At 36.3% G+C, this 26,069-nt stretch overlaps 1 protein-coding gene across 10 annotated transcripts in view; it reads right to left on the reverse strand.

The window, feature by feature from the left end:
* EML5 (EMAP like 5) overlaps positions 1-26,069 on the reverse strand; it is a 174,216-nt gene that overhangs the window by 134,253 nt on the left and 13,894 nt on the right. For all 10 annotated transcript variants that reach the window (XM_036845010.1, XM_036845009.1, XM_036845007.1 and 7 more), the window contains exon 2: positions 7,982-8,141. In XM_036845010.1, the coding sequence (XP_036700905.1) occupies positions 7,982-8,141 (160 nt within the window). The remainder of the gene's footprint in view (positions 1-7,981; positions 8,142-26,069) is intronic.

The following is a 26,069-nucleotide window of genomic DNA, read 5'->3' on the forward strand; positions in this document are numbered from 1 at the left end:
GAGTAAGGGAGAACAAGAAACCATGCCTTTTCAAAGAAAGGGGCAGTGATGCATGAAGGGGGAAAAAACCCTCCTGAAAATATGTAGCCACAAACAACCTTCACATGGTTGTAGGGCCTATATCCACATGAATCATGAATCCTTCAAATGAAAAATTTCATTCAGAGTGGTCCTAAGGGTTGCAGAGTTTTCAAGCATTTTCAACTATGTGGCACAGGCAAATATAAATCCTATATGGAGGACTGATACATCAATCCATCCCTCGAAGAATTCCCACAAGTAGCAAGTCAATAAAAATAAACTTAAAACAAACAACCCCCACACCTAATAACCAGAGGAAATAAGGGACCATGAGTGAGAATCAGCAAGTCACCACAAACAACAAAATCAGTCTTGAAAAGCATCAGACATTGGAATTATCAGATAATATAAAATAAGCTTAATGTGAGTAGAGAAATAAAATTAAGGCTTCAAAATATCTTCATATGAGACAAGAATGGGAGACTATAAAAAGTATCCCAGCAAATTTAAGGAAGCAAACAATTTCTAGAAATGAAAAATAAATGAAATTAAAAACTCAGTGGAAAAAAGAAAAAAAAATCCTCATTGGAAGAGTTATATAGGAGATTAGAGGGAGATGAAGAGACTGAGCTGAAAAGAGGGGACAGTGAGATGGGAAGTATGAGAGAGGTTAGGAAACATGAAAGATGGCCTTTGGTCATGAAGGAGTATCAGGGTCTGAACTTGCCCCCCTGCCATAAACAACTAGAAAACTGTACAAAATATATAAAACAAATATTTTTGGACATTTTTAACAGGAAGTGAAGCACTGTAAACCCTGAATGAGGGGGAAGCAAACAAGGTAAGTTCTGCAATTGCCCCAGCCTTCATTTAGGTGGCATTTTCCAGACTATAGCACAGAAAGGTGGAATCCAAACAGAGCCCAGAAGACTTGCTGATTTGAGAAGATAGAGCCTGGAGTTCAGAGAGGCCAAGATGGCTAGAATTTGCAGAGCAGAGAAAGAACTCTAGAAAATCTGTTTACGGGTCCCCTTGAGAACACCTATGTTTGCAAGTATAGGGTGAAATCCATGAGGCCATGCAAAGAACAAATTCTGAAAAAAGAACAATTACTGGGGAGCTAAAGCCAAACAATTCCCAGAGATCATAAAGGGTCAGGATCACTCAAATTCCCAATAGCAAGAATGGAGGTATATCCTCGAATTCACTGTGTATTCAGTAGAGATTCCAGGAGGGTCACACCATAGTAGTGAAGTTAAACCAGTAGTCCTAGAGGAAAAGCTACTCTAGCCTTGACCAAAAAAAGCTTGAAAGCAAGCTTTTCAAAAGGACCAAACTGATCCACAAGGAACTCAACTACCTATAAAAACAATGTCCAACATGCTTTAAAGGGATACAACAAAATCCAGCATTCAGAATGTAATATACACAATGTCCAGCATCCAATAAAAAAAATTACTGAACATGTTAAAAAAGAAGAAAATGTGACCAATACCCAGGAGAAAAATCAGTTAATAGAAATAGACCCAGGAATCACAGAAATGATTAAAATTAGAAGACACTGGCTGTTAAGATGGAAATGTTCACGATGCTCCAGAATTATTTTAAAACAAACACATAAAGAATAAAAAGAGAAATGGAAGATATAAAAGAAAAACATGTTGAACTTTAAATATAAATGTTAAATTATCTGAAATGAAAATTCACTCCAAAGGATTACCAGCAGCTTAGACAATGAAGAAAAAATAAATGAACTTGAAGGCATAGCAACAGAAGCTATCAAAAATAAAGCATAGAAGGAAAAAGGGAACAAAATTAACAGAGCCTCAGTTACCTTTAGAAAAATTTCAAGTGGTCTAATGTACAGGTAATTGTGATTCCAAAAGGAGAAGAAAGATGGAAGAAAAGAAAAACAAAACTGAAGAAATAATGGCCAAAAATTTCTCAGTTTGATAAAAAACATAAACCCACAAATCTAAGATGCTCAATAAACTTCAAGCAGGATAAATCACACACAAAGAAAAAACACATCCACACACATAGGCATCAAACTGCTGAAACCAGTGCTAAAGATGAAAACCTTAAAAGTGGCCAAAAAAGAGAGAGAATTTTGGTGTGTAAGGACAAAGATTTAAAAATAATCCTGGGGGCTTCCCTGGTGGCACAGTGGTTGAGAATCTGCCTGCCAATGCAGGGGACACGGGTTCAAGCCCTGGTCTGGGAAGATCCCACATGCCGCGGAGCAACTGGGCCCGTGAGCCACAATTACTGAGCCTGCGCGTCTGGAGCCTGTGCTCCGCAACAAGAGAGGCCACGATAGTGAGAGGCCCGCGCACCACGATGAAGAGTGGTCCCCACTTGCCGCAACTAGAGAAAGCCCTCGCACAGAAACGAAGACCCAACACAGCCAAAAATAAATAAAAATAAATAAAAATTTAAAAAAAAAAAAAAAAAAAAAAAAAAAAAAAAAAATAATCCTGGGCTTCTCATCTGAAGCTATGCATATCAGATAACAATGAATAACCTCTCTAAAGTGCTGAGGGGGAAAAAAGTCAACACAGAATTATATACTTACCAAAAAATATCTTTTGAAAACTGGGCCAAATTAAGTCTTTTTCAAATAAACAAAAGATGAGAAAATTCATCAACAACAAATCATCACTATAAGATACGATACCAGAAGTTTCTTCAGGCAGAAGGAAAATGATACCAAAGAGAGACTTAATTTACACATATCAATGAAGAGTACCCAAATGGTAAATATGTAAATAAGACTTTTCTTACTTTTAATTTTCTTTGAAAACTAACTGTTTAAGGAAAAATCACAAGTTATAATGGAGTTTACAAAGCATGTAAAATGAATGAAAATGAAAGAAGTAAAATGAATGACAACAATAGCACAACAAACAGGAGGAGAAAAAAGAAATAGCAGAATACATATTTTCCCGTATTTTTTCAAAGTGCACAGGAAACCTCATGAAGATCACAAAATTGTGAATTACAAAATAAACCTAAACAAATTTTTAAAAATTAAAATACAGAGTATGTTCTCTGACAAAGACAGAATTAAATCAGAATAACAGAAAGTTATGCAGAAAATCCTCCAAATATCTGGCAACTATCAGTACAATTCTAAGTAACGACAGAGTTAAAGAAGAAATCACAAGGACCCACCCACAACACATACTTTGAAAAGCACTGGTTTAGAAGCAGGGGCAGGCAAATTACAACCCTCAGGCCTGTACCCTGTTTTTTGTAAATAAAGTTCTACTGGAACACAGCCACACCTATTCCTTTATAAGCTGCCTATGACTGCTTTCACACTACAATGCAGAGCTGGAGTAGCTGTGACAGAGACTGCATGGCTCACAAGCCTAAAATATTTACTATCTGACATGTTGTAGAAAGTTCTGCCAATCTCTGGTTTACAGCACAGATTCTGGTACCAGACTGCCTAGGTTTAAACACCAGCTCCATCTCTCACTAACTGGATGACTTTGGGCAATTATTTAGCCTCTCTGTACCTTAGGTTCCTCACCTCCTAAGTAGGAATAATAAAAAAAAACCTCATAGGGTTAACATATATAAAGGAATTAGAAGAGTGCTTGGCATATCCTTAATGTTATATAAATGTTTGTTATCATCATCATTATTATTATGTTCCCATAACCATAATTAACTTTAAGAACCCATGCCCTCCACCCATCTGAATGAGAAATGTCATTTAGTACCTAGCTAGAAAGTTTCTACAAAGTAAAATTACTATTTAAGTCCCCAAATGGGTAGAATGAATGGCTTACATAAAAAGATACAGAATATATTTTGTATCTGGCTCTCCATCAAGTCACACTTGCAGAAAGCCCAAATGAACTAGAGGAGATGATTTGCTCCTCCTAAGAGTCTTTAATATTTGGGAACTAGAGAGTAATCAGCAAATATCTAGCTAAAACAAAGATATCTACTTCTTGCTATAGTATACTATGTAGAGATTAAAATTTCACAAGACAAGTATAAAGTGAGGAATAGTCAGAGAGGCACTGCCCTTTCTATCAATGCCTCTTCTCTCTGGCTAAGTTCATCACACACAAAGTGAACCACAACTGGCCAAAAGCTTTAAAACTCCATATACCCCAGTAGAGCCCCAGAGCATCTGGCTCTGTACAGGCAGTAACAAAATAGACCTGGGAGCACTTCCTCTGTACCCCTGATAAACATATCATGGCCAAAATCAACCTCCCTAACCACAGGTTAAGTAATAGCAGAGAGGAAAAGATAAAAATAACCAAGCAAATACTACCCCCTCTCTTAGCTTTCTATCATTTTTTACTTCATCATCCTTTCTCACAGGTGAGGAAGAGCATAAAGAAAGTTTTCCAGTGAAAGTAATGCTGGAACCATATCTTAGAAGATAGAGACAGTCGGGTAGAAAAATAAGAGAAAATGCATTTAAGACCAAAGGATACCAAGATCAGACAGCTCATGGTGCTTTCAGGAAAGAGCTAGTACTTTGGTGTGGCTGAGGCGAGGAGTTGCCAATGGGGAAGTGGCAGGAGACAAGACTGGAGAGGTAGGCCAGAAACAGGAGAAAGAATAAGCTTTGTTTTTTAATGAGTTAGAATAAAGAGAGAATTCAGTTTTAAACATGGAATAAATGGTATGTCTATACGACATTCAAGGAGAATATATGGAGTTGAGGAGAGAAGCCGAGGCCACTGTTAACTGATACAGGAGTTAAAGTCATGGATCTAGTAATCACCTAAAGAGAATAAGTGAAGTGAGGAGGGCTGGGGGAAGGAAGGCTACAGACTCCTAGGAACACTGACATTTAAGAAGCAGACAGAAGGAACAGCTCCTTTCAAGATAACTAAGAACTAACAGTCAGATAGGGAGAAAGAAAACCAGATAAAGAAGCCTCTATCCAGCTTCCCAAATTCCTCCCTGATCCTATTCCCAAACAAAATCTGGGTTGTGTCCATTAATTAAACCGAAGTACAGCTGACCCTGAACAACGTAGATTTGAACTTCCTGGGTCCCCTTACCCACAGATATTTTCCAACAGTAAATACTACAGTACTACAGGTTCACGGTTGGTTGAATCCACAGATGTAGAGGAACCGTGAATATGGAGGGCCGACTATAAGTTATATGCAGATTAACCCCTGTGTTGTTCAAAGGTCAACTGCATTTATTAAAAAGTTCTAGCACACTAAATACATAAATGAGAAAAGTATCTTAATAGGCACAACTAGATGCATTCCATGAGTTCCTGCAAGTGTGAAACATATTCAAATAATAGACAAACGTAAAAGATTCCAATATGGGGGTGAGGGGTCCTTGTGATCTCAGTATTTATTAAGTGAGGACTAGTTGTTCCAAATGTTACAAAGTAAAAATCACAAATTTTGCAAAATATCCAGGACTTAATGTAGTAAATAGTGGTCAATTCGTACAGAAAGCCATCAGAAATTAGGATCTGGCAGAGCAATGGAAGAGATGAAAACTCAAAAATAATACAACAGGCACTTGAAATATGTCTAGATATCAAGAGATTACTAAAAGGTCCTTGGAAAAATCAGTGAACTCCTTTAATATTTTTGCAAATACGACTCTTCATAATTATGTACCAGCATATAATTGACAAAATTAGGCTAAAAAATTAACATTTTATTCTTAGTTCATTCTATAAATTAGCAGAGTTTTAACTATAACTTAGATTTTGTTAAATATGGGAATGTGTTTTTATAAATTATGGTTGTGTTTTCAAGATAAAGTATCAAATTCTCCTCCTCCTACCCTCTCTCTACCATTTACTATGAAATTTTAATCTCTGTTTGATGTGGATTTATATAGCCTTTTCATGCCCTAATTATTCTCAAAGAGGTAGACTTCCAGTATTAGCATGGATAGTCAATCCATTTAGAAGAAACCCTCTGAGGAAAGAAAATTCAGCATACTACCAACAGGGAGACTCATTCATTGCATAAAGCTTAATTGATCATTTACAGTTTCAAATTTAGTAGAAAATGCAAAAATTATACAGTATTTCCTAATTGGTATTTCATAAACAGTTTATAGATATTAGTGAATAAATATAAATGTTCCCAAATATATTTCTTAACTAAAGCATCTTCTCATTAACATAATTTCAGAAATACTCTTAACTTAATCTTCAATTGGCAGCAGTTCCTTACAAGTTTTAACTGTACTTAAGATGGATGAATTCCTTCTGAAATATAAATAACCACCTCCTAAGTTCCATGTTTGGGAAGCAGTAGAGCATTGTGGTTAAAAACATGAGCTTTGGAGTGTGACTGACCTGGGTTCCCGCTCTGGCTCCATTTACTAGCTGTATAACCTGGGGCAAGTTATTTAACCTCTCTAAGTCTCAGTTTCTTTATCTGTAAAATAGAGATAATAATAGTATCTATTTCATAGGGTTGTTGTGAGGATTAAATGAGATAATGTAGGCTTAGCACAATGCCTGGCACTTAGTATGTGCTCAATAACTTTTAGCTATTATGTTTTTATAAGCTTACATTTTAAAGTAGCACATTCTTATGAAGATATGTGACAATAAAATGCATGTACCCAAGACTTTTCTTATATGTTGCTTAAAGTAAGCAAAATTAAAAGCTTCAACTAGTAAAAGCTATGGGCATGATTTCTCCTTGTATATAAGAGAATTTCCTCAGCCATGCAATACACTGCATTTAGAAAGGGCAATTTTAAAATTAAGAAGAAAACATCTATATTTAAAGTATACAGACATTGATATCATAATACCTTTGGTAAATAATTTTAAAAAACAACTTTGTTAGTTTGTTTCATAAAATATAATTTCCCGTGAAGTAAGTAAAGAGTATTATTCTCTTCCTTTTAAAAAGGAAAATGAAATTTTGATATGAGGACATTAAGGGACTTGAAAAATAACAGCAAAAATGGGAAATGAATTAAGGTTTTGGAATTGCCAATCACTGCTACACAGTGGTTCTAAACCTAGAAACACATTTTTTCCCCAAATGAGAAGTTCGAGTTACATCTTTATAGATCTCTTACCAGACACTAATCAGAAAGTATATTAATCTATGCTACTCAAAGAAGCTATTTCTCAGAGTTGTAAATAAAACATCTACTGGCTATCATTTTCAAGTGACTAGAACAAAATGTAATCTGTTTCTGTAAAATATAGATCTACAAAATTAATTTTAAGAATTAAAAAGCAGACAACTAAAATTCTTCTAAAAGTTAAAATAATTTTTAAAGTCTAATTTCACTATAAAACTTTTAAAGACTATAAATTAACTAAATCTGCAAAACCCAACTTCTTATCACTTCTTAAATATGTTTTCGGTACAACAAGTTCCATGAAAGCACCACAAAAGAGCTGTTGGCTTAATTTTTTAAAAATTGATGACTAGAAGTAAATAATAATTTGGGAATTGATTAGTAAGTGGAACAAAGATTACATCTTTTGTTATGAACTTTGATTTTATATAAAATAGCTCATATTATAAAAACTGCCTCATTATTTTCAATTAAAAATATAATTTTAAAAGAAACCTTTAAAATAACTAAAAATTAAAATGTTTACAGCGCTACTTAGAGAAAGTGAATTTTCCTAAGATATCTTCCATCTTTCCTATTAACATAGGATACCTGGAAAAGAGTTATATGTAAAATCTTCGAGAACAACCAGGTAATGTTCCACCGAGTCAGAATCACTTTGGCTCTAATAGTAGTAATTAATTCAACTGAAAAGTTCTTGACACAATGAAATAAAAACTCATTATTCTTATTTTTCTTATATATATCTACCACCCACCCCCTCTACCCACCTTCACCTTGAATAAATGCTTTTTGTCAAATGCTTTCCAATTTAATATTTACAGATGTATAATAATTTCTTATAGTACACACTTTAAAAACACAGTTTAGAAAAAGAAAAAAAATTATCACATACCTGTCCATCTAAGTCAAATGCTAAGCAAGCTATACCATGTGTATGAACATCCTTTAGAACTGATATGGTCTGCACAGTGTATGAATCCCAAACACAGATATAAGGCTCTTTCCCAACTTGTCCTGTTGCCACCAATACTCGTTCAGGATGCAATGCAAGGCTGCAAAATAAATAAATAAATAAACAGATTTAAAACTGCTTACAGAGCTGTTATATCAATGTGAAAATTAGACCTCAGTTACTTATTTACTTAAAATAATTTGGCCTTAAAATAACTTCTATAAAAATCCATGCTAAGAGTTACTACTTCAATGGTATATGTAATAAACAGTTATGATAGACTTCATAATCTTGTAATATGATGTAGTGTGTGTAAACTTCTCAAAAAAAGAATTCTCACAAGTGGTCAACTGAACCACAGCAATGAATTAGTAGCAACCCTACCACGTGCCATCTTCTCATTTGGTATTCATCTCATCTGTTTTAAGCCCTCTCTCCCATTTACTCTTTTATTGTATAAAGTTAGACCAAATGTTAGTGTCCAAAAATAGCATTGAGTAGCCCTCCTATTATAACATTAATATTAAATTACAAATCCCATTTAAAAAAACAGAAAGGTCACCCATAATTCACAGAAAGTAGTCTCTAAGTCTTTAAAAACAAGACAAATACCAAACAGTTGGTAATGGTTTATGTACATCAGTAGAAGGCAAGGAATGAATATAAATTTTTCCACAAGTATATTTAGATGATCACTTCTCCTTTGGGAGAAAAAAAAATCACTCCCAGCATCAGGGTGGAAGATGAACTGAAAGAGGGAAAAGTTAGGAGGGCATTAAAACAGAATTAACAGATTTGATGTACAGAGTAACAGAAAGGTAACAGTCTAAGATGACTCTTGGGTTTTTTGGCTTGGGCATCTGGATGGCCTAGAGTGGTATCATCAAGTCAGGGAATACTCAGTGAGAAATTACGGAGAGAAAAGGTAAGCGGGAATGGAAGGTTGGCTCAACATATTAAAATCAACCAATGTAATAAGTATATCATATTAATAATAACACCCAAACCCCCACACGTGTTCATCTCAATAGATGCAGAAAAAGCATTTGACAAAAATCCAACCTCTTTCATAATAAAAAACACAACAAACTAGGAATTGAAGAGAATTTCCTCAACCTGATAAAGGGCATCTATGAAAATGCACAGCTAATATCACATTTAATGGTGAAAGCCTGAAAGTTCCCCCTATAAGTACAGGAACAAGACAAGGATGTCAGCTCTTGCCACTTCCCTTCAACATGATACTGGATATTTTAGCCAGGACAATTAGGCAAGGAAAAGAAATAAAAGAGAGAAGTAAAACTATCTCTACTTGCAAATGACATAACCTCATACATAGGAAACCCTAAGGAATCCACAAGCAACAACAGAATAAATCCCAAGTATGGCTAATAAATGAGTTCAGCAAGGCTGAAGGATATAAGATCAATATAAAAATACAAATGGTATTTCTATACACTAGCAACAATCTAAAAATTAAATCAAGAAAACAATTCCAGTTATAACAGCATCAAAAAGAACAAAACACTTAGGAATAAATTAAACAAAAAAGTACAAGACTTATACACTAAAAACTACACAATACCATTAAAGAAATGTTAAGAGATCTAAATAAATGGAAAGACATCTCGTGTTCTTGGAGGGCAATATTGTTAAGATGATATTACTTCCTAAACTGATCTACAGAGTCAACACAATCCCTGCCAAAATACTAGTTGCCTTTCTTGAAGAAACTGACAAGCTGATTCTAAAACTCAGAACAGTAAAAACAATCTTGCGAAAGAACAAAATTGGAAGAGTCACACATACCAATTTCAAAACTTACTACAAAACCACAGTAATCAAGACAGTATGGCACTGGCATAAAAACAGACATGTTGATCAATGGAACAGAATTGAGAGTCCAAAAGTAAACTGATATATTTATGGTCAATTGCCTTTCCATTAATAAGAAAGGTCTTTTCAATAGATGGTGCTGGAAATCTGAATATCTACATGCAAAAGAATGTATCTGGACCCATACCTCAAACCATATACAAAAATCTACTCAAAATATAAGAGCGAAAACATAGGCATAAATCTTACTTAACTTGGATGAAACAAAGGTGTCCTTAGATCTGACATCAAAAGCAGAAGTGATAAAAGAAAAAACAGATAACATGGACTTCATTAAAACTAAAAACTTTTGTGCTTCAAAGGACTACCATCAAGAACATAAAAACACAACCCACAGAATGGGAGAAAATATTTGCAAAGCATATATCTGATAAGGGACTTGCATCCAGAATACAAAAAAAAAAGAAAACCACTCAACAACAAAAACCACAAACAACCCAATTTTTTAAGTGGACAAAGGATCTGAATAAACATTTCCCCCAAGGAAATTACCAATAATGAAACTCCCAACAAGCAAAAGTCCATCACCAGATAGCTTCACAGGTGACTTCTACCAAACATTTAGACAAGAGTTAACACCTATCCTTATCAAGCTATTCCAAAGAATTGAAGAGGAAGGAATACTTCCTGAACCCATTCTATGAGGCCAGCATCACCCTGATAGCAAAACCAGACAAAGATATGACTAAACAAGAAAATTACAGCTCAATATCACTGATAAGCATAGATGCAAAAAATCCTTAACAAAATATTAGCAAACCATGATCAAGTGGGATTTATCCCAGTGATGCAAGGATTTTTAAATATCTGCAAATCAATCAGTGTGATACACCACATTAACAAAATGAAGGACAAAACCCATATGATCATCTCAATAGATGCAGAAAAAGCTTTTGACAAAATTGAACATTCATTTATGACAAAAACTCCAGAAAGTGGGCATAGAGAGAACATACCTCAACGTAATAAAGGCCAGATATGACAAACTGACAGATAATATTATACTCAATAGTAAAAGCTGAAAGAAAGCATTTCCCCTAAGATCAGGAACAAGACAAGGATGCCCACTCTCACCACTTTTATTCAACATAGTGATGGAAATCCTAGCCACAGCACTCAGACAAGAAAAAGAAATAAAAGGAATCCAAATTGGAAAAGAAGAGGTAAAACTTCACTGTTTGCAGATGACATGATACTATACATGGAAAATACTAAAGATGCTACCAGAAAACTACTAGAGCTCATCAATGAATTTGGTAAAGTTGCAGGATACAAATTAACATACAGAAACCTGTTGCATTTCTATACACTAACAACGAAGTATCAGAAAGAGAAATTAAGGAAACAATCCCATTCATCATCGCATCAAAAAGAATAAAATACCTAGGAATAAACCTAAGTAGGTAAAAAACCTGTACTGAGAACTATAAAGCAGTGATGAAAGAAATTGAAGATGACACAAACAGATGGAAAGAGATACCATGTTCATGGACTGGAAAAATCAATATTGTTAAAATGATTATACTATCCAAGGCATTCCACAGATTTAATGCAATCCCTATCAAAATACCAATGGCATTTTTCACAGAACTAGAACAAATAATTTTAAAATTTGTATGGAGACACAAAAGACCCCAAATAACCAAAACAATCTTGAGAAAGAAGAATAGAGCTGGAGGAGTCAGGCTCCCTGACTCAAAACTATAGTACAGAGCTAAAGTAATCAAATCATTATGGTACTGGCACAAAAACAGACATACAGATCAATGGAACAGAATAGAGAACCCAGAAAAAAACACATGCACTTATAGTCAGTTAATCTATGACAAAGGAGGAAAGAATATACAATGGAGAAAAGACAGTCTCTTCAATAAGTGGTGCTAGGAAAAACTGGACAGCTGCACGTAAAAGAATGAAATTAGAACATTCTCTAACACCATATACAAAAATAAACTGAAAATGGATTAAAGACCTAAATGTAAGACCAGATACCATAAAACTCCTAGAGGAAAACATAGGCAGAACACTCTGACATAAATCACAGCAGTATATTTTTGGATCCGTCTCCTAAAACAAAGGAAATAAAACCAAAAATAAATAAATGGACTGTACACCTGAAACTAACACAACATTGTAAATCAACTGTACTCAATAAAAATTTATTTTTTAAATTAAAGAGAAAAAGGAACCTAATTAAACTAAAAAGCTTTTGCACAGCACAGGAAACCACTGACAAAACAAAAAGACAACCTACTGAATGGGTGAAATTATTTGCAAATTATATGACTGATAAGGGGATAATATCCAAAATATATAAACTTAACATTAAAAAATACAAACAACCCCATCAAAAAATGGGCAGAAGACATGAATAGACATTTTTCCAAAGAAGACATTCAGATGGCCAACAGACACATGAAAAGATGCTCAACACTGTTAATCATCAGAGAAATGCAAATTAAAACCACAGTGAGGTATCACCTCATACTGGTCAGAATGGCTATCATCAAAAACAACACAACAAATATTGGCAAGGATGTGGAGAAAAGGGAACCCTCGTACACTGTGGGTCAGAATGTAAATCGGTGCAGCCACTGTGGAAAACAGTTTGGTGGTTTCTCAAAAAACTACAAATAAACTACTGTATGACTCAGCAATTCTTCTCCTGGGTATATATCCAAAAAAACCAAAAACATTAATTCAAAAAGATACATGTACCCCAATGTTCACATAGCAGCGTTATTTACAAATGCCAATATATGGAAGCAACCTAAGTGTCCATCAACAGAAGAGGTGTTTTACACACACACACACACACACAATGGAATACTACTCAGCCATAGAACAGAGTGAAATTTTGCCACTTGCAGCAACATGGATGGACTTGGAGGGCATTTTGCTAAGAGAAATAAGTCAGACAAAGAAAGACAAATACTGTATAATATCATTTACATGTGGAATCTAAAAAATACAACAAACTAGTGAGTATAACAAAAAAGAAACAGACTCACAGATATAGAGAACAAACTAGTGGTTACCAGAGAGAGGGAGGTGGGGAGGGGGAATATAGGGGTTGGGGATTAAAAGGTACAAACTATTGGGTATAAAATAAGCTACAAGACATGGGGAATATAGTCAATGTTTTATAATAACTATAGAATATAACCTTTAAAAACAAAAACCCGTGAGTTCATATTGATACCTCCGATTTTATTTTATTTTTTTTAACATCTTTATTAGAGTATAATTGCTTTACAATAATGTGTTAGTTTCTACTTTATAACAAAGTGAATCAGTTATACATATACATATGTCCCCATGTCTCTTCCCTCTTGCATCTCCCTCCCTCCCACCCTCCCTATCCCACCCCTCTAGGTGGTCACAAAGCATGGAGCTAATCTCCCTGTGCTATGCGGCTGCTTCCCACTAGCTATCTATTTTACGTTTGGTAGTGTATATATGTGCATGCCACTCTCTCACTTTGTCCCAGCTTACCCTTCCCCCTCCTCGTATCCTCAAGTCCATTCTCTAGTAGGTCTGCGTCTTTATTCCCGTCTTGCGCCTCGGTTCTTCTGACCATTTTTTTTTCTTTTTTTAGATTCCATATATATGTGTTAGCATACGGTATTCGTATTTCTCTTTCTGACTTACTTTATTCTGTATGACAGTCTCTAGGTCCATCCACCTCACTACATATAACTCAGTTTCGTTCCTTTTTATGGCTGAGTAATATTCCATTGTATATATGTGCCACATCTTCTTTATCCGTTCATCTGTTGATGGACACTTAGGTTGCTTCCATGTCCTGGCTATTGTAAATAGAGCTGCAATGAACATTGTGGTACATGACTCTTTTTGAATTATGGTTTTCTCAGGGTATATGCCCAGTAGTGGGATTGCTGGGTCGTATGGTAGTTCTATTTTTAGTTTTCTAAGGAACCTCCATACTGTTCTCCATAGTGGCTGTATCAATTTACATTCCCACCAACAGTGCAAGAGGGTTCCCTTTTCTCCACACCCTCTCCAGCATTTATTGTTTGTAGATTTTTTGATGATGGCCATTCTGACCGGTGTGAGATGATATCTCAATACCTCCGATTTTAATCCAAAACCACAGGGTTCATTTAAGACTTCTCCTTTCCTTATTTACAGGCATACCTTGTTGTACTGTGCTTCATCAATAGTGCATTTTTTACACATTGAAGGTTTGTGGCAACCCTGCATCATGTTAAGTCTATCAGTGCCATTTTTCCAACAGCATTTGCTCTCTTTGTGTCTCTGTATCACATTTTATCAATTCTCATAATATTTCAAACTTTTTCATTATTATTATATTTGTTATGGTGGGCTGTGATCAGCAATCTTTGATATTACTACTATGACTCACTGAAGACTCAGACAATGGTTAGCGTTTTTTAGCAATAAATTATTTTTAAATTAAGGTATGTACATTGTCTCTTTAGACATATGTTATCACAGACTTAGACTACAGTATAGTATAAACATGACTTTTATATGCACTGGGGACTAAAAAATTCGTATGACTCAACTCTGTTGCTGTTTTTGCTTTAGCAGTGGTCTGGAACTGAACTTGCAATATCTCTGAGGTATGCCTGTATAATTTCTTCCTCCAAGAGTGGAAGGCTTATTAGGCTCTCATAATCTAAAGTCTATTTATTTAATTTTAGTATATATAAAGCTGTTTCAGAATTGCTAGCCCTGTGAGAAACAATTTTACTAACCAGATTATAACATTATCTACAGTTATCTTTGTCTTTATTCTTACAGTATCCAGTCAAGATATTGTTTCAGATTTTTAGGTTAAGCTTCTCCCTGTAAAGCCCAGCACTGGAGAGGAGAAAGCTTGTGAAACTGTGGTTGGAATTTGTTTTTCTATTTTTACTTATAGTTATTTTTTCAGTTTTGGTATTCTCTGTTTAAATAATGGTGAGACTAGGGTTTTGCATTGAAACAACATAGCTGTGAAGTGAATTCTGCATTGTTTAGGGAAGAGATTCTGCGAGGTTACTACATACCTGCCTCTGTCCTCAGTTACCTGGAAGTTTGAAAAGTTTTAAATTTAATGAGGCTCAATTCATAATTTTCCTTTTGGGAAGTCACGCTTTTTATGCCCTATTTCCTATACTTCTTCCCAGAAATATTATAGTGTTAGCTTTTACATTTAAGATATATGACTCAATTTGAGTTAAATTCTGTATATGCTGAAATATAGCTAAGGTTCATTTTGTTCCACATATGGATATTTAGTTGTTTTCAACATTACTTGTTGAAAAGACTATTTTTTGAGCATATTTTATATGCTCACAGAAATCATCCAGTAGAAAGATCATCAAAAATATTGATACAGGAGACAGGGAGAATTTCTGGAACAGGGAAAAAAGGGTGGGATTTGTGCACAAGTGGAGGGATTAATGTGAGAAAGGAGCTGGATGTATTGCTGATGGGTGGGTGGAATCTGAAAGTTCTCTTCTGATAGCTCCAAGTTTCTTAATGAGAAAGAAAGCATGAGTGTTTTTCCAATATTCTTGAAGTTAACTTAGTATCTTATAGTTAAGTTTTATCCCACATACTGCCTACTAAATTGCAGAACATATAGGGGTACTCAACAATGTTACAGATTGATTTGGGAGAAAGATGATAGAAGTAACCATTTCAAGGTGTATTCCTATCCTAAAACATTTAACTAGGTGACTACCCATCCATATTGTGACATCATCATTTGAAATACGTGGAAAAAACAGATTCTCTTTTAAGTTCCTTTTCTATTACTATTCCTGGATATTAGAAATTAGGTAAGAGCACTGTCATCAGATCCGACAATCACATAAGTTATTTTAAGCATTTAATCTCTAAATTTATCATAACTATAAAGTAGTAACACAATAAACAAACATAAAGGGGGCTGTCTCCTTCAAGGCAGTTATCTTCATATATTTCCCTTCTTATATACAATTGTGCATCAGTGTTTCTTTAAATTTATGCTCACAAATCTTAAATGTGCATTTTTACACTATAACATAATCCTTTTAAACCCTTAGCTGATAAATTTTGCGTTCTTCCTCTCAACCTCCAAGCTCCTCATGAGCACAGTCCTCCACCATCAACTTCCTCCTTTGCAGCTGATGAGGCTGCCTTGTACTCAATGAATAAATATAGATGGAATTAGAGAAGATTACTTTGCCCTCAACAAATTCACTAACCTCAGTGCAACTGTTACAGCTGACTCTGCCCTCCCTCTTGTAAAATGGAAGAAACGTCTCTAACCCACACACTCTGCACTTGTGCTCTGGATCCCGTTCCCTTTACTTTCAAGTAAAGGAAACTTATTTACTTTATTCCTAGAACTATGTTTTCTGGAATTATTGCTTCCTCACTACTGAGTCATTCCTATTAACACTCAAATATACTTAGTGAAAAACACTCCCTTGACCCTTCAGAGTAAAACTCCTCAAAAGAGTTGTCTCAATTTTTCCACTCCCTTTACTTTCTCCACATATTCCAACTAAGCTTCCACCGCTTCTCCTTCACTAAAATAGTTGTTTTCAAGGTCATGTGTGACCCTGTCAAATCTAATAGTCAATTGTATGTCCTTATTTTCCAACACTTTTCAATGGTATTTAACACAAATGACCACTCTTTCTTTTTTAGAAACACTTTCCTCTCTAGGCTTTCCTGATTCCATAATCTATTAACCCATCCTTCTCTGTCTCATTTGCTAGGCCCTATCTTCCACACCCAACCTCTCAATGCTAAAGCATCTGAGGGCCTTGTCTTGGCTGTCTTCCCTTCCTTTCCCAGATGATTTCATCCAATCCCATGTCTTTAAAAGCACACATATAGTGATAACACCCAAATCTATATCTCCAGCCAAGAGCAATAGATGTGTCACGGGCAACTCACATTTAACACATCCAGCTTTCTTTTCCTCCTTAATTACCCCCCAATCCACTTCTCATCTTAGTAAATGGCATCACTATCTGCTCAGTTGCTCAGACTAAGAATCTAAATTTAATCCTCACCACTTCTCTCTTTCTTATTGATCACACACATCTATTAGCCTGTCCTACTGACTCTATCATCACCCTCATCTTCTCTGCTACAACCCTAATCTGAGCCACCTGCCCTTCTTCCTCTATTGCTCCCCTTTAGGGCCTTCTTAACATAGCCAGAGTGATCTTTTAAAACAATATAAATTTCACCTAGTTAAAATCCCCAACAGCTTCCTATTACAATTAGACTAAAATCCAAACTATCTAACTTGGCACTTACAAGGCTCTACAAGGTATACCCTCACCTACTTCTCGAACCTCAACTTCTACTATTCTCCCTTTTGTTCACCACACTCCAGCCACACTGGCCTTTCTGTCCCTTGAAAAGGCCAAACTCATTATACTCGCTAGGTCTTTGTCTAGAATGATCTCCCAAATCTTGCTTCATTTATATCATTCATGCTTCAGGTCAATGTAACTTGCTTAGAGAAGCCTTCCTAGTCATCCTAACATATTCTATTCCATTACCCTATTTTATTATGTAGTAGTTATCACTGTCTAAAATTACTATTGTGCACTTATTATCTTACTCTTCTCCACTAGAATGTGTATTTCATTAGGACAGAGGCTTCCCCTTTTTCTTCATATTATACCCTAAGCGCCTAGAACAATAATGAGCACACAGCAGGTATTCAATCAGTATTTGTTAACTGAATTTCCAAAGAAGCTGCTAGTGTTAAAAGAAATTTAAAAAAATGAAATAATCCTCAATACAGAAAAATCTTTACGTATAGCTTTTTTGTTCCTGAATCCTTATTTATAACAGTAAAAACCTGAAAACCACCTAAATGTCCAACATTTAGAAATGGTTAAAAAATTATGGTACAATCACAGGATGGACTCTCATGCAGTCATTAAAAATGTGATTTTTCACAGTACTGGAGAAAAGTTATGCTATAATGTTAAATAAAAAGCACAGAATCCAAGAGTTAAATATAACGTAACCTTAATTACTTTAGAATACATGTATCAGACACAATCTGCCAAACTCACACAAGAAGAAATCGATGATCTGAATAGGCCTGTATCTAATAAATAAGTTGAATCAATAATTAATAACCTTTAAAACAGAAAGCATCAGCCTCAGATGGGTTCACTGGTAAATCCTACCAAACATTTATACCAATTCTCTACAATCTCTTTCAGAGGACAGAAGTAGAGGGAATGCTTCCTAACTCATTTTATGTGGCCAGCATTACCCTAATACTAAAACCAGATAAAGACATCACAAGAAAAGAAAACTACACATTAATATCTCTCATAAACATAGATGCAAAAATCTTCAACAAAATATTAGCAAATCGAATTTTATAAAGTATAAAAAGAATTATACACCACAACTATGTGGAATTTATCCCAGGTATGATTAAAAAATCAATTGATGTGGTCCATCATATCGATGGACTAAAATAAAAATCACACAATCATATCAACAGATGCAGAAAAGGCATCTGACAAATGCCAATACCCATTCATGATAAAAACTCAAGGGAAACCAGGAATACAGGAGAACTTCGCATCAACCTTATAAAGAGTATTTACAAAAACCCTACAGCTAACATCATATTTCATGGTGAGAAACTCTTTCCCACAAAGATCAGGTGCAAGTCATGAATGCCCCCTTTTACCACTCCTTTTCAATACTGTGCTAGAAGGCCTTGTTAATGCAACAATGCAAGAAAAGGAAATAAAACGTATACAGACTGGGAAGGAAAAATAAAACAGTCTTTGTTTGCAGATGACATGATCATCTATGTAAAAAAAATCCAAAAGGATCGGCCAAAAGAATTTCTGGAACTAAAAAGCAACTATAGCACGGTTGCAGGATACAAAGTTAATATACAAAGTTAACTGCTATCCTATATACTGAGAGTGAACAAATGGAATTTGAAATTTAAAATGCAATACCAGACTCCCTCTTGCGAGAGCACTGGAATCACAACTAACTGCTGAACAATCATCAACAGGAGGACACTGGAATTCATGAAAAACATGCCCCACATCCAAGGACAGGGGAGAAGCCACAATGAGATGGTAGGAGGGGCGCAACCACAATAAAATCAAATCCCATGGCTGCTAGGTGGATGACTCACAAAATGGAGAACACTTATACCACAGAGGTCCACCCACTGTAGTGAAGGTTCTGAGCCCCATGTCAGGCTTCCCAACCTGGGGGTCTGGCAACAGGAGGGGGAATTCCTAGAGAATCAGACTTTGAAGGCTGGTGGGATTTGATTGCAGGACTTCGACAGGACTGGGGGAAGCAGGGACTCCACTCTTGGAGGACACGCACAAAGTAGTGTGTGCATCAGGACCCAGAGAAGGGACCGGTGACCCCATGAGAGACTGAACCGGACCTACTTTCTAGCGTTGGAGGGTCTCCTGCAGAGGTGGGGGGCGGCTGTGGCTCACTGCAGGGACAAGGACACTGGCAGCATAAGTTCTGGGAAGTACTCCTGGGCGTAAGCCCACCCAGAGTCCGCCATTAGCCCCACCAAAGAGTGGGTAGGCTCCAGGGCTGGGTCGCCTCAGGCCAAACAACCAACAGGGAGGGAACCCAGCCACACCCATCAGCAGACAAGCGGATTAAAGTTTTACTGAGCTCTGCCCACCAGATCAACAGCCAGCTCTACCCATCAACACCCCTCCCATCAGGAAGCTTGAACAAGCCTCTTAGATAGCCTGATCCACCAGAAGGCAGACAGCAGAGGCAAGAAGAACTACAATTCTGCAGCCTGTGGAACGAAAACCACAATCACAGAAAGACAGACAAAATGAAAAGGCAGAGGACTATGTCCCAGATGAAGGAACAAGATAAAACCCCAGAAAAACAACTAAATGAAGTGGAGATAGGCAACCTTCCGGAAAAAGAATTCAGAATAATGACAGTGAAGATGATCCAGGACCTCGGAAAAAGAATGGAGGCAAAGGCCGAGAAGATGCAAGAAATGTTTAACAAAGACTTAGAAGAATTAAAGAACAAACAATCAGAGATGAACAATAACTGAAATGAAAAATACACTAGAAGGAATCAATAGCAGAATAACTGAGGCAGAACGGAAAAGTGACCTGGAAGACAGAATGGTGGAATTCACTGCCCTGGAAGAGGATAAAGAAAAAAGAATAAAAAGAAATGAAGACAGCCTAAGAGACCTCTGGGACAACATTAAATGCACCAACATTCGCATTATAGGGGCCCCAGAAGGAGAAGAGAGAGAGAAAGAACCAGAGAAAATATCTGAAGAGATTACAGTTGAAAACTTCCCTAACATGGGAAAGGAAATAGCCACCCAAGTCCAGGAAGCACAGAGAGTCCCAGGCAGGATAAACCCAAGGAGAAACAAGCCGAGACACACGTTAATCAAACTGACAAAAATTAAAGACAAAGAAAAATTATTAAAAGCAACAAGGGAAAAATGACAAATAACATACAATAACGTACAACATATGACAAATAACATACAAACAAACATTTGTCATATAAAAATGACAAATAACATACAACAGTTTATTTCTCAGCAGAAACTCTACAAGCCAGAAGGGAGTGGCATGATTTATCTAAAATGATGAAAGGGAAGAACCTACAAGCAAGATTACTGTACCTGGCAAGGATCTCATTCAGATTCAACAGAGAAATCAAAGGCTTTACAGACAAGCAAAAGCTAGGAGAATTCAGCACCACCAAACCAGTTCTACAACAAATGCTAAAGGAACCTCTCCTCTAAGGGGGAAACACAAGAGAAGAAAAGGACCTACAAAAACAAACCCGAAACAATTAAGAAAATGGTAATAGGAACATACATGTTGATAATTACCTTAAACGTAAATGGATTAAATGCTCCAACCAAAAGACACAGGCTTGCTGAATGGATACAAAAACGAGACCCGTATATGTGCTGTCTAAAAGAGACCCACTTCAGACCTAGGGACACATACAGACTGAAAGTGAGGGGATGGAAAAAGATATTCCATGCAAATGGAAATCAAAAGAAAGCTGGAGTAGCAATACTCATATCAGATAAAATAGACTTTAAAATAAAGAATGTTACTAGAGACAAGGAAGGACACTACATAATGATCAAGGGATCAATCCAAGGAGAAGATATAACAATTATAAATATATATGCACCCAACATAGGAGCACCTCAATACATAAGGCAACTGCTAACAGTTATAAAAGAGGAAATCGACAGTAACACAATAATAGTAGGGGACTTTAACACCTCACTTACACCAATGGACAGATCATCCAGACAGAAAATTAATAAGGAAACACAAGCTTTAAATGACACAATAGACTAAATAGATTTAACTGATAATTATAGGCCAGTCCATCCAAAAACCGATTACACTTTCCTCTCAAGTGCACACGGCACATTCCAGGATAGATCACATCTTGGGTCACAAATCAAGCCTCAGTAAATTTAAGAAAACAGAAATCATATCAAGCATCTTTTTTGACCACAATGCTATGAGATTAGAAATTAATTACTCGGAAAAAAACGTAAAAAACACAAACACATGAAGGCTAAACACTACATTACTAAATAACCAAGAGATCACTGAAGAAATCAAAGAGGAAATCAAAAAATACCTAGAGACAAATGACAATGGAGATACGACGACCCAAAACCTATGGGACGCAGCAAAAGCAGTGCTAAGAAGGAAGTTTATAGCAATACAAGCCTACCTCAAGAAACAGGAAACATCTCGAATAAACAACCTAACCTTGCACCTAAAGCAATTAGAGAAAGAAGAACAAAAAAACCCCAAAGCCAACAGAAGGAAAGAAATCATAAAGATTAGGTCAGAAATAAATGAAAAAGAAGTGAAGGAAACAATAGCAAAGGTCAATAAAACTAAAAGCTGGTTCTTTGAGAACATAAACAAAATTGATAAAACTTTAACCAGACTCATCAAGAAAAAGAGGGAGAGGACTCAAATCAATAAAAGTAGAAATGAAAAAGGAGAAGTTACAACGGACACCACAGAAATACAAAGCATCCTAAGAGACTACTACAAGCAACTCTATGCCAATCAAATGGACAACCTGGAAGAAATGGACAAATTCTTAGAAAGGTAGAACCTACCAAGGCTGAACCAGGAAGAAACAGAAAATATGAAAAGACCAATCACAAGTAATGGAATTGAAACTGTGATTAAAAATCTTCCAACAAACAAAAGTCCAGGACCAGATGGCTTCACAGGTGAATTCTATCAAACATTTAGAGAAGAGCTAACACCCATCTTTCTCAAACTCTTCCAAAAAATTGCAGAGGCAGGAACACCCCCAAACTTATTCTACAAAGCCACCATCACCCTGATACCAAAACCAGACAGAGATGCTACAAAAAAAGAAAATTACAGACCAATATCACTGATGAATATGGACGCGAAAATCCTCAACAAAATACTAGCAAACAGAATCCAACAATACATTAAAAGGATCATACACCATGATCAAGTGGGATTTATCCCAGGGATGCAAGGATTCTTCAATATATGCAAATCAATCAATGTGATACACCATATTAACAAATTGAAGAATAAAAACCATATGATCATCTCAATAGATGCAGAAAAAGCTTTTGACAAAATTCAGCACCAATTTATGATAAAAACTCTCCAGACAGTGGGCATAGAGGGAACATACCTCAACATAATAAAGGCCATATATAACAAACCCACAGCAAACATCATTCTCAATGGTGAAAAACTGAAAGCATTTCCTCTAAGATCAGGAATGAGACAAGGATGTCCACTCTCACCACTATTATTCAACACAGTTTTGGAAGTCCTAGCCACAGCAATCAGCGAAGAAAAAGAAATAAAAGGAATATAAATTGGAAAAGAAGAAGTAAAACTGCCACTGTTTGCAGATGACATGATGCTATACATAGAGAATCCTAAAGATGCCACCAGAAAACAACTAGAGCTAATCAATGAATTTGGTAAACTTGCAGGATACAAAATTAATGCACAGAAATCTCTTGCATTCCTATACACTAACAATGAAAGATTAGAAAGAGAAATTAAAGAAACAATCCCATTCACCACTGTAACAAAAAGAATAAAATAACCTAGGAATAAACCTACCTAAGGAGGTAAAAGGCCTGTACTAAGAAAACTATAAGACACTGATGAAAGAAATCAAAGATGACACAAACGGATGAAGAGATACACCATGTTCTTGGATTGGAAGAATCAATATTGTGAAAATGACTATACTACCCAAAGCAATCTACAGATTCAATGCAATCCCTATCAAATAACCAATGGCATTTTTTACAGAACTAGAGCAAAAAATCTTAAAATTTGTATGGAGACACAAAAGACCCCGAATAGCAAAAGCAATCTTGAGGGAAAAAAAAGAGCTTGAGGAATCAGACTCCCTGATTTCAGGCTATACTACGAAGCTACAGTAATCAAGACAGTATGGTACTGGCACAAAAATAGAAACATAGATCAATGAAACAGGATAGAAAGCCCAGAGGTAAACCCACGCACTAATCAACTAATCTATGACAAAGGAGGCAAGGAGTTACAATGGAGAAAAGACAGTCTCTTCAATAAGCGGTGCTGGGAAAACTGGACAGCTACATGTAAAAGAATGAAATTAGAACACTCCTTAACACCATACACAAAAATAAACTCAAAATGGATTAAAGACCTAAATGTAAGATGAGACACTATAAAATTCTTTGAGGAAAACATAGGAAGAACACTCTTTGACATAAATCACAGCAAGATCTTTTTTGACCCACCTCCTAGAGTAATGGAAATAAAAACAAACAAACAAATGGGACTTAATGAAACTTAAAAGCTTTTGCACAGCAAAGGAAACCGTAAACAAGACGAAAAGACAACCCTCAGAATGGGAGAAAATATTTGCAAATGAATCAACGGACAAAGGATTAATCTCCAAAATATGTAAACAGCTCATGCAGCTCAATATTAGAAAACAAACAACCCAATCCAAAAATGGGCGGAAGACCTAAATAGACATCTTTCCAAAGAAGACATACAGATGGCCAAGAGGCACATGAAAAGCTGCTCAACATCACTAATTATTAGAGAAATGCAAATCAAAACTACAATGAGGTATCAACTCACACTGGTTAGAATGGGCATCATCAGAAAATCTACAAACAACTGCTGGAGAGGGTGTGAAGGAAAGGGAACCCTCTTGCAGTGTTTGTGGGAATGTAAATTGATACAGCCACTATGGAGAACAGTATGGAGGTTCCTTAAAAAACTAAAAATAGAATTACCATATGACCCAGCAATCCCACTACTGGGCATATACCCAGAGAAAACCATAATTCAAAAAGACACATGCACCCCAATGTTCATTGCAGCACTGTTTACAATAGTCAGGTCATAGAAGCAACCTAAATGCTCATCAACAGATGAATGGATAAAGAAGATGTGGTACATATATACAGTGGAGTATTACTCAGCCATAAAAAGGAACAAAATTGAGTCATTTGTAGATACGTGGATGGACCTAGAGACTGTCATACAGAGTGAAGTAAGTCAGAAAGAGAAAAACAAATATCGTATATTAACGCATATGTGTGGAATCTAGAAAAATGGTACAGATGAACCAGTTTGCAAGGCAGAAATAGAGACACAGATGTAGAGAACAAACATATGGACACCAAGGGGGGGAAGTGGAGGTGGTGGTGGTCATGGTGGTGGGATGAATTGTGAGACTGGGATTGATATATATACACTAATATGTATGAAGTAGATAACTAATAAGATCCTGCTATATAAAAAATAAACAAATGTTTAAAAATGCAACACCATTACATTAGCACCAAAAATTGAAATACTTAGGTATAAATCTAACAAAATGGATACAAAACCTATATGAGGAAAACCACAAAACTCTGATGAATGAAGTCAAAGAAGAACCAAATAAATGAAGAGATATTCTATGTTCATGGATAGGAAGACTCAGTACTACCAAGATCTCAGTTCTTCCCAACTTACCTGCATGTTGGAGGAGGTCATTGAGAGGACATGACCACTGGTTGACCTGAGAAATGGACCCAGGCAATCAGAAGCTCCTTACCCTCTCCGTGGGATGTTCATTCTGCCCACTGTTCTCATACAAGGAGCCACTTCAAGGACACAGCCTTGAGAAAGTAATGTGCTATTGAGACCATCTGGACTATAAACATGACTGAACCCCATTAAGGTCTCTAGATAAATGCTTAAGATTCTGGTGGGTGGGTACAGAGATCTACTTGTCATGCAGCTGCCCAAGACATGCCTTGTATGTAAGTTCCCTTGTTTATTAAAACTGCCACCTTCCAATCTGGAGTGGTCTGCCTTTCTTCAGTCCCTCCTTGCCCTCTATGTATGGGGGCTCATTTAGTATTTCACTCAGGGAACTCCTGAGGTTGTGAACCAACAATGCAATCTCAATCAAAATCCCAGCAAGTTATTTTATGGATATCAACAAACTGATTCTGAAGTTGACATGGAGAGGCAAAAGACCCAGAAAAGCCAACACAATATTGAAGAGGAAGAACAAAGTTGGAAGACTTGACACTACCCAACTTCAAGACTTACTATGAAGCTATAGTAATCAAGACAGTATGGTACTGGGGGAGTGGCCAAGATGGCAGAGTCAGGAGACCCTGAGCTCACCTCCTCCCATGGCACACCAAAATTACAACTATTTACGCAGAAACTACTGATAAGAAAAACTGGAATACTAGCAGAAAAGATCTTCTACAACTAAATATATAATGAAGGAACCACAACGAGATGAGTAGGAAGGGTGGAGATGTGGCATAGTCAAGATCCACACTCCCAGGTGGATGACCCACAAACAGGAGGATAATTACAACTGTAGAGGTTCAGCCCAAGGAGCCAGTGGTCTGAGCGCCATATCAGACTCCCCAGCCTAAGGGCTTCTGCACTGGGAAGATGAGCCCCCAGAACGTTGGCTTTGAAGGCTAGTGAGGCTTACTTTTGGGAGAGCCAGAGGGCTGTGGGAAGAGACTCCACTCTTAAAGGGCACATACAAAATCGCACACACTTCAGGA

Source organism: Balaenoptera musculus, chromosome 2 (genome assembly GCF_009873245.2).
Source record: "Balaenoptera musculus isolate JJ_BM4_2016_0621 chromosome 2, mBalMus1.pri.v3, whole genome shotgun sequence".
Lineage (NCBI taxonomy): Eukaryota > Metazoa > Chordata > Mammalia > Artiodactyla > Balaenopteridae > Balaenoptera > Balaenoptera musculus.